This window comes from Chiloscyllium punctatum, chromosome 21, assembly GCF_047496795.1.
Source record: "Chiloscyllium punctatum isolate Juve2018m chromosome 21, sChiPun1.3, whole genome shotgun sequence".
Classification (NCBI taxonomy): Eukaryota; Metazoa; Chordata; class Chondrichthyes; order Orectolobiformes; family Hemiscylliidae; genus Chiloscyllium; species Chiloscyllium punctatum.
Window position 1 is genome coordinate 10991475 of NC_092759.1, and position 17127 is coordinate 11008601.

At 53.6% G+C, this 17127-nt stretch overlaps 1 protein-coding gene across 1 annotated transcript in view; it reads left to right on the forward strand.

Moving 5' to 3' along the window:
• The window catches only part of LOC140492447 (insulin receptor substrate 1-like), a 104711-nt gene that overhangs the window by 24267 nt on the left and 63317 nt on the right, over positions 1-17127 (forward strand). Inside the window, 1 exon segment of the mRNA XM_072591337.1 lies at positions 12173-12232. Coding sequence (XP_072447438.1) covers positions 12173-12232 — 60 coding nt within the window.

The following is a 17127-nucleotide window of genomic DNA, read 5'->3' on the forward strand; positions in this document are numbered from 1 at the left end:
CCGGAAGAGGGGCAGGCAGTCGGCCCTAACGACCCCCTCCACGGCCCACTGCCTGGACCTGTTGATGGCCAGTTTGGCCAGGCCCAGGAGCAGACCCACGAGGAGGTCTTCGGACCTGACCTCCCTCCTCCGTCCCGGGTGCAATGTTCTTTTATTACCTCCCAATCGTCTGAGCAAAGGGCTCGCTGATGCATACAGTTTGAACTCCTCATTTGGGATAGAAAGTAAAGTTGTTGAACCAAGAATTCCAAACCTTACCAAGGGAAACAGCAGAGGTACAAACACTGACTTGGCGCTGGTGGACTGCAGAACCGTTTAAAAGCGTGATGTAGATGTACCGGGGTTGGACTGCAGTGGCGCAAGTTTAAAAATCACACCCCACCCAGTTAGATTCCCTACAGTGTGGGAACAGGCCCGTCTGCCCAACAAGTCCACACCGACCTGCCGAAGAGTAATCCACCCAGACCCATTTCTCTCTGACTAACGTACCTAACACTACGGGCAATTTAGCATGGCCAATTCACCCTAACCTGCACATCTTTGGACTGTGGGGAGGAAACCGGAGCACCCGGGGGAAACCCACGCAGACACGGGGAGAATATGCAAACTCCACACAGACAGTCGCCCGAGGCTGGACTCGAACCTGGGACCCTGGTGCTGGGAGGCAGCAGTGCTAACCACTGAGCCACAGTACCGCACCAGTTATAGGCGAAAGTGGGTACTGCAGATGCTGGAGATCAGGGTCGAGAGTGTGGCGCTGGAAAAGCACAGCAGGTCCAGGCAGCGTCCGAGGGGCAGGAGAATCAACGTTTCGGGCCGGAGCCCTTCATCAGGTGAAGTCCACATTGATGCCCTGGGGTTGGAGTGTTCTGAGGCGGAACAATGTGGACTTCACCAGTTTCCTCATTCCCCCTCCCCCCACCTTAGCCCAGCTCAGCCCCGCCCCATGACCTGTCCCACCTGTCAATCACCTATCCACCCTCCTCTCTGACCTATCACCTTTACCCCCACCTCCATCCACCTATTGCACTCTCAGTTACCCTCCCCTCCCTCAGCCTACCCCCACCCCCCCATTTATTTCTCCATCCCCGAGGCTCCCAGCCTCGTTCCTGATGAACCGCTTTTGCCCGAAACGTCGATTTTCTTGCACCTCGGATGCTGCCTGACCTGCTATACTTTTCCAGCACCACTTTAATCTTGACCCCCAGACCATAGTCCAGCAGGTTTATTTGAAAGTACAAGAATTTGGAGCGCTGCTCCATCAGGTAGCTCCAAACGCTTGTATTTTCAAATAAACGTGTGGGACTATAACCTGGTGGTGTGTGATTTAAAAGCATAATAGATAATATTATAAGCATGTGCATCCATTGCGATAGTTCAATGTTTCATTATGACACAACAGGAAACGTGGCCCACTGTGGCTATCGTTGCTGTAAAATGTAGCATGCTTCATGATTGGGAGCAGCTTAGAATTCAGCAAGGAAGGGCTAGGAGGTTGATCAGTTTGTGAAAAATAGACTTGGAGTTAACCTGCAAGAAACATAAAAATAGACTGCAAGAGCTTCTGTTAAGTACATTAAAAGAAAATAAGCTTTGTGCGGACAAAAGGAAGGCTGAAACAACAGAATTCATAATGGAGAATTAGGAATTAGGAAATAGCAGATTAAATAAATGGTTTGGTAGTTAGCACTGCTGCCTTCCAGCGCCAGGGAACCCGGGTTCGACTCCAGCCTCGGGCGACTGTCTGTGTGGAGTTTGCACATTCTCCCCGCGTCTGTGTGGGTTTCCTCTGGTGCTCCCGTTTCCTCCCACAGTCCGAATATGCGCAGATCGGATGAATTGACCATGCTAAATTGCCCATAGTGTTGGGTGCATTAGTCAGGGGTAAATGTAGGGGGACTGGGTCCAGGTGAGTCACTCTTCGGAGGGTCGGTGTGGACTTGTTGGGCCGAAGGGCCTGTTTCCACACTGTAGGGATTCTCATCTAACTACTTTGCCCTCTGTGAAGTCAGAACCGCAAGTAACCTCCCAGAAATGTAAGGAGAAAGTGGGGGCTGCTGGTGCCGGAGATCAGAGTCGGGAGTGTGGTGCTGGAAAAGCACCGCTCCTCGGATGCTGCCTGACCGGCTGTGCTTTTCCAGCACCACACTCCCAGAAATGTTCGGAAAGCAAGGACCTTTTGGGAAGGAGGAATTGAAGGAATTTAGCGTTAGTGAAGAAAAGTGCAGGAGGTGATGACGGGTCAGAACGTTAACCAATCCCCAGATAATCCGGATCCAAGGATTCGGAAACATTGCGGATGTGTTGGTTGCCATCTTACAACAGTCTGTCAACTCTGCAATAGTCCCAACTTTGACCCTGCTATTTATTTAATAAAGGTGGAGTTGCAGACCAGTTAGCTTAATATCTGTCAGAGTGAAGTGTTTGTATCTGTTGAAAATAATGTGATAATAGGATGCTGCGAATGAATTTATATATTTAAAGTCCATCTGGATGGACGGAAAGGAAATTTTGTTTGACTAACCTACTGCAGTTTTTGTTTTGAGTATTTATACTGTAGAATTGGGAGGGAAGAATCGGTGAATGTGAATTTTCAGAAAGCTTTTGATAATGTCCCATATGAGAGGGTTTACTCAAAGTCAAAGCACGTGTGACTGGAGGCAGGATGGATTGGGGATTGGTCAGCTGGCAGAAAGCTGAGTCACTCAGTCAGAAAAAACATCAATGATTTCTAGAGGCTAAAGGTGTTACGTGGTACCAGGAGAGAATGGACAGGTGGTTTGGAGAGAGAACGGGGGGTGTGGGACGGGGAGAGAACGGGGGAGTGTGGGATGGGGAGGGGACAGGGGGAGTGTGGGATGGGGAGGGGACAGGGGGAGTGTGGGATGGGGAGAGGACAGGGGGAGTGTGGGACGGGGAGAGGACAGGGGGAGTGTGGGATGGGGAGAGGACAGGGGGAGTGTGGGATGGGGAGAGAACGGGGGGTGGAGTGTGGGACGGGGAGAGAACGGGGGAGTGTGGGATGGGGAGGGGACAGGGGGAGTGTGGGATGGGGAGAGGACATGGGGAGTGTGGGACGGGGAGAGAACGGGGGAGTGTGGGATGGGGAGAGGACAGGGGGAGTGTGGGACGGGAGAGAACGGGGGAGTGTGGGATGGGGAGAGGACAGGGGGAGTGTGGGACGGGGAGAGAGAACAGGGGGTGGAGTGTGGGACGGGGAGAGAGAACGGGGGGTGGAGTGTGGGACAGGGAGAGAGAATGGGGGGGGAGTGTGGGACAGGGAGAGAGAACGGGGGGGGGGGGGGGGAGTGTGGGACAGGGAGAGAGAACGGGGGGGGGGAGTGTGGGACAGGGAGAGAGAACGGGGGGGAGTGTGGGACAGGGAGAGAGAACGGGGGGAGTGTGGGACAGGGAGAGAGAACGGGGGGGGGGGAGTGTGGGACAGGGAGAGAGAATGGGGGGGGAGTGTGGGACGGGGCGAGGAGAACGGGGGGTGGAGTGTGGAACAGGGAGAGAGAACGGGGGGGAGTGTGGGACAGGGAGAGAGAACGGGGGGTGGAGTGTGGGACAGGGCGAGAGAACGGGGGGTGGAGGTGTGGAACAGGGAGAGAGAACGGGGGGAGGGGGAGTGTGGGACGGGGAGAGAGAATTGGGGGGGGGGGAGTGTGGGACAGGGAGAGAGAATTGGGGGGGGGGGGGAGTGTGGGACAGGGAGAGAGAACGGGGGGTGGAGTGTGGGACAGGGAGAGAGAACGGGGGGAGGAGTGTGGGACAGGGAGAGAGAATTGGGGGGGGGGGGAGTGTGGGACAGGGAGAGAGAACGGGGGGTGGAGTGTGGGACAGGGAGAGAGAATTGGGGGGGGGGGGAGTGTGGGACAGGGAGAGAGAACGGGGGGGAGTGTGGGACAGGGAGAGAGAACGGGGGGGGGGGGGAGTGTGGGACAGGGAGAGAGAACGGGGGGGAGTGTGGGACATGGAGAGAGAACGGGGGGAGTGTGGGACAGGGAGAGAGAACGGGGGAGTGTGGGACGGGGAGAGAGAACGGGGGGTGGAGTGTGGGACGGGGAGAGAGAACGGGGGGTGGAGTGTGGGACGGGGAGAGAGAACGGGGGGAGTGTGGGACGGGGAGGGAGAACGGGGGGAGTGTGGGATGGGGAGAGAACGGGGGGAGTGTGGGACGGGGAGAGAATGGGGGGAGTGTGGGACAGGGAGAGAGAACGGGGGGAGTGTGGGACGGGAAGGGGACGGGAGAGAGAATGGAGGGAGTGTGGGACAGGGTGAGAGAACGGGGGAGTGTGCGACAGGGAGAGAGAACGGGGGAGTGTGGGACGGGGAGAGAGAACGGGGGGAGTGTGGGATGGGGAGAGAACGGGGGAGTGTGGGACGGGGGGAGAGAACGGGGGGAGTGTGGGACGGGGAGAGAGAACGGGGGGAGTGTGGGACGGGGAGAGAACGGGGGGAGTGTGGGACGGGGAGAGAATGGCGGGAGTGTGGGACAGGGAGAGAGAACGGGGGGAGTGTGGGACGGGAAGGGGACGGGGAGAGAGAACGGGGGAGTGTGGGACGGGGAGAGAGAAAGGGGGGGGGGGAGTGTGGGATGGGGAGAGAGAACGGGAGGGGGGAGTGTGGGACGGGGAGAGAGAACAGGGGGAGTGTGGGACAGGGAGAGAGAACGGGGGGGGGATGTGGAACGGGGAGAGAACGGGGGGAGTGTGGGACGGGGAGAGAACAGGGGGAGTGTGGGACAGGGAGAGAGAACGGGAGGGGGGAGTGTGGGACAGGGAGAGAGAACGGGGGAGTGTGGGACGGGGAGAGAGAACGGGGGGTGGAGTGTGGGACGGGGAGAGAGAACGGGGGGTGGAGTGTGGGACGGGGAGAGAGAACGGGGGGTGGAGTGTGGGACGGGGAGAGAGAACGGGGGGTGGAGTGTGGGACGGGGAGAGAGAACGGGGGGGTGGAGTGTGGGACGGGGAGAGAGAATGGGGGGGGGAGTGTGGGACGGGGAGAGAGAACGGGGGGGGAGTGTGGGACGGGGAGAGAGAACGGGGGGAGTGTGGGATGGGGAGAGAACGGGGGGAGTGTGGGACGGGGAGAGAGAACGGGGGGAGTGTGGGATGGGGAGAGAACGGGGGGAGTGTGGGACGGGGAGAGAATGGGGGGAGTGTGGGACGGGGAGAGAGAACGGGGGGAGTGTGGGACGGGAAGGGGACGGGGAGAGAGAACGGGGGGAGTGTGGGACGGGGAGAGAGAATGGGGGGAGTGTGGGACGGGGAGAGAGAATGGGGGGAGTGTGGGACGGGGAGAGAGAACGGGGGGAGTGGTACTGGGATAGAGGGATCAGTCATGATCCTGTCGAATGGTGGACTGAATCTCCAGTTCCTGTTGTCATTTTCAATATTTCTTTTGTTTGATGATGACCTTTTTGTGAAGTGCTTTGTGTTATCCCAGCTTCATGGAGGGATTCATATTGCCATGAGTTGTAGATGCTTTTGTTACACCTCCTGTCTTGCCCTGACGATTGAGGAGCCCCTGACCAACCCCTACGCTAGCTGCTCATCCTTTGATTCATACTAGGATTGTGTGTCTGTGTGTCTGTGTCTGTGTGTGTCTGTCTGTGTCTGTGTCTGTGTCTGTCTGTGTCTGTGTCTGTGTCTGTCTGTGTGTGTGTGTGTGTGTGTGTGTGTGTGTGTGTATTAGCGTGAATGGCCATGCACTTGTGCATGTGTGTCTGTCTCGCTGTGTGTGTCTCACAGTCCTGGTGTATATGGGGTTTGAAATGTGGTGTTATCTGTGCAATCCTGATTCCTGCCCGTGGAAAGGTGGGTTGAGAGAGTAGATAAAGGTCCCTGGCACCCATGAATCCAGCGAGCTGGAGCAAGAGGGCAACCAGACATGGTCTGTGAGGCAGTATTACTGCTGGAAGAGGATGGGTTAAATTCCCCTGCGCCCAGGCTGAGCTTCAATTCCTGGGAGTCCTGCGCAGCTTTTTCTCTCCCTCGTCACATTGCGAAGAGAGAATAGCATGTTTTATGAAGTAGCTGTGAGTGCAAATGAGTGAAGCAGCGTTTAATGCAGCCCATGTCTGTCAACTGCTCCTCTCTCTCTCTCTCTCTCTCTCCACAACGACAATGAGTGCGTCACGTTAGTCTCACTGAGTCACAGTGTTTGTGAGAAATTAAACAGGCGCAGGGTAAATCAGTCAACGCTGGTGGGCTTGTCTGGGTACGGATTTTGCCTTTAGTACACGTGGCACAGCCCACACCAGGATCGTCAGCATCATTCAGTGAGTCACTGTCTCGTTACGAGCGATCAGAGACTCATCGATTCAAGCCTCAGTCAGCTCCAGACCAAAACAAAAGGTCTGGGAGGACATGCTGCATTGTCTGAGGAACTGCCTGCCCTCCCAGACTGTACCAAACAGTGCAGGCGTAACTGTTTGAGGGTTAACATCAGTGGAGACGCAGTCAGTGACACGGGTGAGGGCCGACTGTGTGAGGGAGCTAACAGTACAGATACAGTCAGGAACACCACAGCATGTTGAACTGTTTAGTGATTTTAAACTCTGCCTGTGTTGCCACAGTGCATGTCTTTTTTTTGTCAAAGACAATTGAGCAATGGATGGGACAGGACTAAATCTCCTTTGCAAGTTATCTTGGCAGAACACTGAGCGAAAGCTGGGATACACATTCTGCCCGATTCCCTGAATCATGTTCAATTCAGGGAGAGAGCTCTCTCCTGTTCCGTGACTGTGTGGGACTGACTTGTGGCTTTGATGTCTGGTGGTATCTGAACAGCAGACCCCATCCCCGGCCCACTGCTGCCAATACTCCGCACAAAACTCTGCAGGAATACCTGACAAGTGCAGACAACATGGGGCGGTACAGTGTCTCAGTGGTTAGCACTGCTACCTCACAACGCCAGGGACCCGGGTTCGATTCCAGCCTCGGGCGACTGTCTGTGTGGAGTTTGCACATTCTCCCCGTGTCTGCGTGGGTTTCCTCTGTGTGCTCTGGTTTCCTCCCACAGTCCGAAGATGTGCAGGTCAGGGTGGAATTGGCTGTGCTAAATTACCCCACAGTGTTAGTCAGGGGTAAATGTAGGGGAATGGGTCTGGGTGGGTTGCTCTTCGGAGGGTCAGTGTGGACTTGATAGGCCGAAGGGCCTGTTTCCACACTGCAGGAAGTCTAATCTAATCTAAACATCCTCGGCGATCTTCCAGATTCCACCTTGTTCTGGAGAGCTGGCTGTCAATCCATAGGGCTTACCCAGGCTTGAGGGGAGGGTGTAAGGGATTTGAAATGGGTTTGTTGGGTTGGTTTGTGCTGGGTGCTTTCCATTATCCAATCTGCACCCCAGCCCAGTGGCTGTCAGTTTGGTTGGAGCTCGGCCGTGCACTGAGTGGCTGGTTAATGCTGTGTTCGGGGGGGGGGGGGAAACGATAAAGTCGCAGTCAGCTCTATTCTGCACATTTTTTTTTAACCTGAGACTGTGTACTCGTTCACCCAAACACTGAAGCCAAATGCAATCGCAATCACGGGAGCGGTCAAACACACATTGTACACAGATTGCGATAAGAGCTATTGTGGTCTTGTCTTCAGGAACCGATTAGCCTGTGATTAGCCACACTATAATCAGCCAAGTATTAGCACAAGCTGATTACTCCTTTTAAATGTAGTCTTCGAGCCCGAATTAGACCACGGGGTACGAGGGTTTGGAGGGACACCATTCGGGCCCCTTGACTCTGTGCTGGCCCTGACAAAGCAGCATCACTTTGTCAGTCTCCCTCCCGATTTGTCCCCATCTCTCGAGGTGGTGTCGGGATGTGGTGGTGTCGGGATGTGGTAGTGTCAGGGTAACGTCACGCCACTAGCAATGCTGAGGTTCCAGGTGTTACTCTGGAGACTTCAATCCCATCTCAGCAGCGGTGGGGTTTAAATTCAATTAACATAACAGGAATTGAAGTTCGTCTCAGTGGTGGTGACCATGACAACCGTTGGTGATTGTTGGAAATATCCGTCTGGTTCTTTAGGGGAGGACATGTGCTGTTGTTACCCAGGCTGGGCCTACTTGTGACTGGAGGTGGTTTCTCAGCTTCTGTCTGGACTAACCAAGTCTGAGCCCCTCGGTTCAAGACCAATAAGGATGGTGTTAAAAAGAATTATGCCGCATGGGTACCGAGGGATGGTCAACGCTGAGAGAGGGCCGCGCTGTCAGGGGAGAGTCAGTGCCCAGGGAGTGTCAGTGCCCAGGGAACGCCGCACTGTCAGGGGAGAGTCAGTGCCCAGGGAGTGTTGCACTGTCAGGGGAGAGTCAGTGCCCAGGGAGCGTCGCACTGTCAGGGGAGAGTCAGTGCCCAGGGAGTGTCGCATTGTCAGGGGAGAGTCAGTGCCCAGGGAGCGTCGCACTGTCAGGGGAGAGTCAGTGCCCAGGGAGTGTCGCACTGTCAGGGGAGAGTCAGTGCCCAGGGAGTGTCGCACTGTCAGGTGAGAGTCAGTGCCCAGGGAGTGTCGCACTGTCAGGGGAGAGTCAGTGCCCAGGGAGTGTCGCACTGTCAGGGGAGAGTCAGTGCCCAGGGAGTGTCGCACTGTCAGAGAGAGTCAGTGCCCAGGGAGTGTTGCACAGTCAGGGGAGAGTCAGTGCCCAGGGAGTGTCGCACTGTCAGGGGAGAGTCAGCGCCCAGGGAGTGTCGCACTGTCAGGGGAGAGTCAGTGCCCAGGGAGTGTCGCACTGTCAGGGGAGAGTCAGTGCCCAGGGAGTGTCGCACTGTCAGGGAGAGTCAGTGCCCAGGGAGTGTCGCACTGTCAGGGAGAGTCAGTGCCCAGGGAGTGTCGCACTGTCAGGGAGAGTCAGTGCCCAGGGAGTGTTGCACTGTCAGGGGAGAGTCATTGCCCAGGGAGTGTTGCACTGTCAGGGGAGAGTCAGTGCCCAGGGAGTGCCGCGCTGTCAGGGGAGAGTCAGTGCCCAGGGAGTGTTGCACTGTCAGGGGAGAGTCAGTGCCCAGGGAGTGTCGCACTGTCAGAGAGAGTCAGTGCCCAGGGAGTGTTGCACAGTCAGGGGAGAGTCAGTGCCCAGGGAGTGTCGCACTGTCAGGGGAGAGTCAGCGCCCAGGGAGTGTCGCACTGTCAGGGGAGAGTCAGTGCCCAGGGAGTGTTGCACTGTCAGGGGAGAGTCATTGCCCAGGGAGTGTTGCACTGTCAGGGGAGAGTCAGTGCCCAGGGAGTGCCGCGCTGTCAGGGGAGAGTCAGTGCCCAGGGAACGCTGTGCTGTCAGGGGAGAGTCAGCGCCCAGGGAACACTGCGCTGTTGGTGGGGGGGAGAGTCAGCACCGAGGGAACGCTGCGCTGTCGGGGAAGAGTCAGCGCCCAGGGAACACTGCGCTGTTGGTGGGGGGGAGAGTCAGCGCCCAGGGAACACTGCGCTGTTGGGGAAGAGTCAGCGCCCAGGGAGTGTCTTCTGACAAGATTTTGTCATTCAGCGTTTCAGGGGGAGTTCTCCCTTATGCCCTAAGCACAATTCACATCTCATCAAATTTCCCTGGGACCCAGGAGAGCCCATAAAGACTTTGGGGAGAGAGAGAGAGCCTAAATTCAGATTTTGGATGTTCAGTGCCTCTGTCAGGGCAAACGTACTTTTCCAGCATTTTCTGGATTGATTTCAAAATAGTTTCTCCAGTGTTTAGCTGTGATTAACTGGTGACTGCTCTGATCTCTTCCAGCACAGCAGTTGTGTTACTGTGTAAACTGCAAGATCCAAGTCCAGGAGGTTAACCTCACACAGAGTTCAGGACTAGCTCTTCCAATGGGCCTGTTTATGGTTTTCCTTTTCTGTTACCTTTGGAAAGGATTGTCCTTCACTTGGTGGTGGGGGGGGGGGAGGGGGGGAGGTGGGGGGTGTCCACTTGGGTCCATTGTGTTTTGGAATGAACTGTCTAACACAGTAATCCCACTGTCGGCCGGCCGATCCTCTGTGATCCTGCAAATAGTACCTCTCCCTTCCCTAATTGTGGTATTTTCACAAGGATTACGCAAATGTCAAACTCCAACCAGCACATGACCCTGTTGGGCAATCCACTGATTGTGGTTGACAAATCAGTCACCATTTGAAAGGTTTCTCCTGCCTATCCCAGCCAGGTATCATTCCATTCTTTACAGTTTGGAAAGAAGTGGAAAGGTCTGAAATACTACCCAAACACAACCATTCTCAATGTCGAGAAGGTGCCAAGTGACATGCAGTGTGGTGTTCTGCTCAAAAATGGCATTACCTCATTCTTCCTCACCTTCATTCTCTCACTTTTACTCTGCTTTCTGCCCCATGCATATTCTCTCTCCCTCTCTCCTCCCTCCCTCTCTCTCTCTCTCTCTCACTCACACACACACACACTTTTACTCTCTCTGTCTCTACTTCTCTCTCTCTCTCTGTCTCTCTCTGTCTCCCTCTCCATCTCTCTCTCTCTCAACTTCACTCTCTATCTCTCTCTCTCTCCCTCTCCATCTCTCTCTCTTTCCCCCCCGCCCTCCCTCCCTCCCTCTCTCCCTCCCTCCCTCCCTCCCTCTCTCCCTCCCTCTGTCTGTGTGTGTCTCTCTCTCTCCCCCCTTCTATCTCTCTCTGTCTTTCCTTCTCTCTCTTCCTCCCCCCCCCCCCCAACCTTTCTCTCTCTCTCTCTCTCTCTCCTTTTCTGTCTCCCTTTCTTCCTCCCTCTCTCTGAGAGAACTGGCACAGCGTTTCGTGACAATGGTGGCAGCTGACTTGACTTTGTCCAGAATATTCTAGAGGGTCGAAGGTTGACAGAGGAGCCAGCTGACGATAATGCATGTCTTCAGCTGTTCCTTGTTGGTTTAAATCTATAACACTGTGTAACTAAATACTTTTTCCTGGAAGCTGTTTGTAGAAACAAAGTCAAAATTTCAATCCGTGTGCACTAGACCATGCTGTGGAGGAGCAGATGGAGGCCATTCAGCCCATTGAGGCTGCTCTGTCATTCAGTGAGGTCATGGCTGACCTGATAATCCTCAACTTCATTTTCCTGCATTTTTCCCCAGACCCCTTGATTTCCCTGATTGATCAAAACTCTGTCTCAGCCTTGAGTTTACTTAGAGGGCAGGTTCATAGCTCCTTGAAAGTGGAGTCGCAGGTAGATAGGATAGTGAAGAAGGCGTTTGGTATGCTTTCCTTTATTGGTCAGAGTATTGAGTACAGGAGTTGGGAGGTCATGTTGCAGCTGTACAGGACATTGGTTAGGCCACTGTTGGAATATTGTGTGCAATTCTGGTCTCCTTCCTATCGAAAAGATGTTGTGAAACTTGAAAGGGTTCAGAAAGGATTTACAAGGATGTTGCCAGGGTTGGAGGTTCTGAGCTACAGGGAGAGGCTGAACAGGCTGGTGCTGTTTTCCTTGGAGTGTCGGAGGCTGAGGGGTGACTTTATAGAGGTTTATAACATCATGGGGGGCATGGATAGGATAAACAGACAAAGTCTTTTCCCTGGGGTCGGGGAGTCCAGAACTAGAGGGTATAGGTTTAGGGTGAGAGGGGAAAGATATAAAAGAGACCTAAGGGACAACTTTTTCACACAGAGGGTGGTGCGTGTATGGAATGAGCTGCCAGAGGATGTGGTGGAGGCTGGTACAATTGCAACATTTAAGAGGCATTTGGATGGGTATATGAATAGGAAGGGTTTGGAGGGATATGGGCCGGGTGCCGGCAGGTGGGACTAGATTGGGTTGGGATATCAGGTTGGCATGGACGGGTTGGACCGAAGAGTCTGTTTCTGTGCTGTACATCTCTCTGACCCAGCCTCTGTGTCAAAGAATTGTACTGATTCACTGCTCTCTGAGAGGGGTTCACCAGATCAAAGCTTGTGGGTTTAACTAGCCCCTCCAGATCCTTCAGTAGAAAGTCCCTGCTCATAGCCCTCTGTGTGAGGCACGGTTGGCATGCAAGTCCCTGCTTGACTTCTCCGGTGGACATTGAGGGGGAAATCGCAATAAGCTGAAGGGCAGGGATCCCAATGGCACCAATGTGTAATGTTGATACCAATTGGAGTTTCTGTCTTCTCCTGGAAGTAGGCGTGTCTGTAATCCAGCTTTGCTGAAATCTATGCTGTGTTTTAAAGGCATGCACACCGAGACACTGTTTGTAAGTGTAACGGAAAGATCTGTATTTTCCAATCTACAGTGACCTCAGCCAGTGCTGGAAAAGGCCTTGAGAAACATGGGGAGTCTGTTCTGGGGAAAGGTCAGCAATCTCTTTGTTTTCTGCTTGGTGTGCCATGTCTGGGCGGGTGCGATGCTATCCGTCATGTCGGCGCAGTCTGGCAGCCTTCCGGGTGTTCGTGGCGTGTGACGGATGCTGGGATATTCTCCGGGTACCTCTGTCGAGGGATGTGCTGAATCTCCTTCTGGAGCTCAGCTGGAATGTTGCGAACCCGTTTCAGGTGCCACACTGCAGGGACGACGCGAATGCATTGGAGAGAGTCCCTCAGGGAATTTCCAGGAATGGATGAGAAACTTCTGATAGATGGGAAGGGGTTAGGGCAGCTCTCCTTGGAGAGGAGATTTGATCGAGGTGAGAGGGACCTGAATTGGAAACTGTGAGATGATTGGATTAGATTAGATTCCCTACGGTGTGGAAACAGGCCCTTCGGCCCAACCAGTCCACACCGACCCTCCGAAGAGAAACCCACCCAGACCCATTTCCCTCTGACTAAAGCACCTAACACTATGGGGCAATTTAGCATGGCCAATCCACCCTAACCTGCACATCTTTGGACTGGGGGAGAACGTGCAAACTCCACACAGACAGTCGCCTGAGGCTGGAATCGCACCTGGGACCCTGGTGCTGTGAGGCAGCAGTGCTAACCACTAATGGTAACATCTGTGTGAGCGTCGCTAACCTTCTGTCTCCTCCAGAACAGGAGGCCATGTGTCTGAATCCCACCCCATCTGGGTTCGTGCCTGTTCAGTGCTGCACCAAGGGAGAGCTGCTAACTTGCGTGGAATCAGAGAATCCCTGCTGTGTGGAAAGCAGGCCTTTCAGCCCATCGAGCCCACAACGACCCTCCGAAGAGCTTCCTGCCTCAGACCCCACCCCACCCATCCCTGTAACCCCCGCATTTACCATGGCTAATCCACCTCGCCTGCCCACTGCCGGCAATTTAGCACGGTCAGTCCACCTAACCCATACGTCTTCAGACTGGGGGGGTGGGGGGGAGTCCCACCCAGACACTCCACACAGACAGTCGCTCGAGGGTGGAATTGAGTCCAGGTCCCTGGCGCTGTGCTGACCACTCAGCCCCTGTGTCTGACCTGAAACTGATGAAGAGCAAAGCAGGACTAAAGCAACCAGAGATGCTGTTTCCAGCTCATCACTGTTCGTGTTCACTGAGGGATAAGCATCTGCACTACGATACTCCTTACCCATCAACAAAATACTGATTCTATCCAGTATACTTGTCCAGTATTTTGGGGATGAGTAGGGAGTATCGTAGTGCAGATGCTTATCCCTCAGCGAACGCGAACAGTGATGAGCTGGAAACAGCATCTCTGGTTGCTTTAGTCCTGCTTTGGTCTTCATGACTCTGCTCAGCTGGCTGTCACGTTTGCGAGATCAGAGTGGCATTTACGTTTTGAGAAAAGTGTCCCGTTGGCTGGGAAGCATCTTGGCTGCTCTGAGGATGTGAAAAGGGATTGGATTATTGAAAGTCTTCCTCCTCGCTGGCTGGCTTTGTTCAGGAAATCGAACGTCACGCACAGCCGTGACGAGTACTTCGGTACTGAAGCAGTCAAGGAGTAATTCTGAGGAGCCTTTGGTAGTTCTTTTGAAATTCTGTCTCCCGTTGGGCGTTAAATAAAGACAGAGAGGGGGCCTGTTACCAGCAGCAGTGAGGGACTGTTCGGTGAAGGAGCTTTCCATGTTTGGGAAGATTGACCATCCTCTTGTGGTCAGAGTCTGGCAGGAGACTGGACAGCACAGTCTGATTCTCTGAAATGACTGAACAGGGAGCGAGATGCAGGGGGTTTACTGCTTGGGAATTGGAGTCCTTTGACATGAAGTTGGGTGCCTGCATCAAACGCTTCCAGCACAGTATTAGTGAAGCTCCCTCCTACCCTTTTAAACTCCTCCCAGCACTGTCCCCATCAAACGTTCATGGGACATGGACAGTACAGGGTTAAACGCAGAGTAAAGCTCCCTCTACCCTTTTAAACTAGAAGTAGAGCTCTGGGTGAAGACATTTTTCCCCCAGTCAGTCCTAAATGGACTACTCCATATCCTTAGTTAAAAATCTCACAACACCAGGTTATAGTCCAACAGGTTTAATTGGAAGCACTAGCTTTCGGAGCGACGCTCCTTCAGGTAGTAGTGGAGGCTCAATCCTAACACAGAATTTATAGCAAAAATTTACAGTGCGATGTAACTGAAATTATACATTGAAAAATTGATTGTCTGTTAAGCCTTTCGTCTTTTAGAATACCATGACCGTTTCACTTCTTTCATGTGTAAATCACAAAACCTTTTTTTAAAAAGTTGCATTCTCAGGTTAGTTGTTAACAATGTTGATAGCTAGACAATATGTTGAAGATGTTGGCCTCCTGTGTTCTCTGTCTATGACCTGATGTTTAGATTGATTCTAATCTAAAAAATGAGATAACGGAGTTTTATATGAATTCATGCAGTTTTTGAGCAAAGTGCAATGTAACCCTGCAAGTACAAACTCACCCCACAAAATATGTGTGCATGTGGGTCTGTCTGTCTGTGTGTGTGTCTGTCTGGGGTGGGTGTGTGTGTGTTTGTGTGTGTGTATAGTGCAATGGTGGTCACCTGTAATGTGACATGAACCCAAGGTCCCGGTTGAGGCCCTCCCTATGCGTACCGAACGTAGCTATCAGCCTCTGCTCGACCACTTTTCGCTGCTGCCTGTCCCAAAGTCCACCTTGGAGGATGGTCACCCGAAGGTCCGAGGTTGAATGTCCTGGACCACTGAAGTGTTCCCCAACTGGGAGGGAACCCTCCTGTCTGTTGATTGTTGTGCGGTGCCCGTTCATCCGTTGTCGTAGCCTCTGCTCGGTTTCCCCAATGTACCATATCTCAGGGTATCCTTGCCTGCAACGTAGAAGATAGACAATGTTGGCTGAGTCACATGAGTACCTGCCATGTACAAGGTGGGAGGTGTCCCCACGCGTAATAGTGGTATCTATGTCCACAATCTGACACGTCTTGCAGCACCTACTGTGACAGGGTTGTATCCTTAGACTGTTCTGGATTTCCTGGTCATCAGAAACATCCTTCCTGTGTTTATCCTGTCTAGTCCTGTTTGAATTTTATCCATTTCTATGAGATTTTCCCCTCCTTCTTCCAAACTCCAGTGAATATAGTCCCAACCGATCCAGTCTCCCTTCATAAGTCAGTCCTGCCGTCCTAGGATCCCTACAGTGTGGAAACAGGCCCTTCGGCCCAACATGACCACACCCACCCTCCAAAGAGTAAACCACCAGAGACCCATTTCCCCCTAACCTACACATCCCTGAACACTATGGGGCAATTTAGCACGGCCAATCCACCCTAACCTACACATCCCTGAACACTATGGGGCAATTTAGCACGGCCAATCCACCCTAACCTACACATCCCTGAACACTATGGGACAATTTAGCATGGCCAATCCACCCTTTGGACTGTGGGAGGAAACCGGAGCACCCGGAGGAAACCCACGCAGACACGGGGAGAATGTGCAAACTCCACACAGTCGCCCGAGGCTGGAATCGAACCTGGGACCCTGGCGCTGGGTGGGGCAGCAGTGCTAACCCCTGAGTCACTGTGCTGTCCCTAATCAGTCTGATAAATCATTTGTTGCATTTCTTCCATAGCTAAAACATCTTTCCTCAGATAAGACCAAAACTCTGCACAATACCCGAGCTCTAGAATGAGGGAAGGAACGAGGAGGCAGATAATCTAATGGCAAATGCAGTTGCCTCATGACAGCCATTTCCTACCAAAGCTACAGAACCCTGTGCTACCTGACTCAAAAACTCAACTCCAAGCTACGTGAGGCCAATTTCCTTTTGAGGAAGGGGGTGAACGAGGTGGGAATTTAGATTAGATTCCCTACAGTGTGGAAACAGGCCCTTTGGCCCACCACGTCTACACTGACCCTCCGAAGAGTAACCCACCCAGACCCATTTCCCTCTGACTAATGCACCTAACACGGTGGACAATTTAGCGTGGCCAATCCACCTGAACCTGCACATCTTTGGAGTTTGGGAGGAAACCCACGCAGACACAGGGAGAATGTGCAAACTGCACACAGACAGTTGCCCGAGGCTGGAATCGAACCCGCGTCCCTGGCGCCGTGAGGCAGCAGTGCTAACCACTCAGTCGCAGAGGGAATTCCAAAGGCTTGATTCCAGAGATGGGACAATGGGAATTGGAGGATGTGAGAGGGGTGAGGGACAGATTTGAGGGAGGGTAGATATTGGTGCGAGTTGTTGCGACACTGCCAGACATATTCCTGTTTGTGGGAGTGAGGTAGGAGAGCCTGTGACAGAGAATGTTCTGTGCTGATGGCCAGGATCATTGCTGCGCGCACGCATTTTCTGCTCAACTCACCCAAGCAGATCTCGACAGAGGTGGGGGGTGGGTGGGGGGGGTGGGGGGCGGTGGGGGGCGGTGGGGAGGGGAGGCAGGTGTGAAGTTTCTCAATTTGCAGCTCATTAACACCTTTGGCTCCATCTGCTTCAGATGTGGGTTGATGGTAATGGTGTGAAATGCAGCAAATTCAGGTCAGGCTGAGTTAACCCTTTACAGTGTATTTGCTTGAGAGGAGCAGGAGCTGGTGTTTAGGTGCACACACGCAGGTGGGACGGCACAGTCCCAGACATTGAGTGAATGATTCCCTTGTACTCACACCGTGTGTGAGGGTGAGTGAGTGTGTGAGGGTGAGTGTGTGTGTGAGGGTGAGTGAGTGTGAGGGTGTGAGTGTGAGGGTGAGGGTGTGTGTGAGGGTGTGTGTGAGGGTGTGTGTGAGGGAGTGTGTGTGTGTGAGAGGGTGTGTGTGTGTGTGAGAGGGTGTGTGTGTGTGTGTGAGGGTGTGTGTGTGTGAAGGTGAGTGAGTGTGAGTGTGAGGGTGTGAGTGT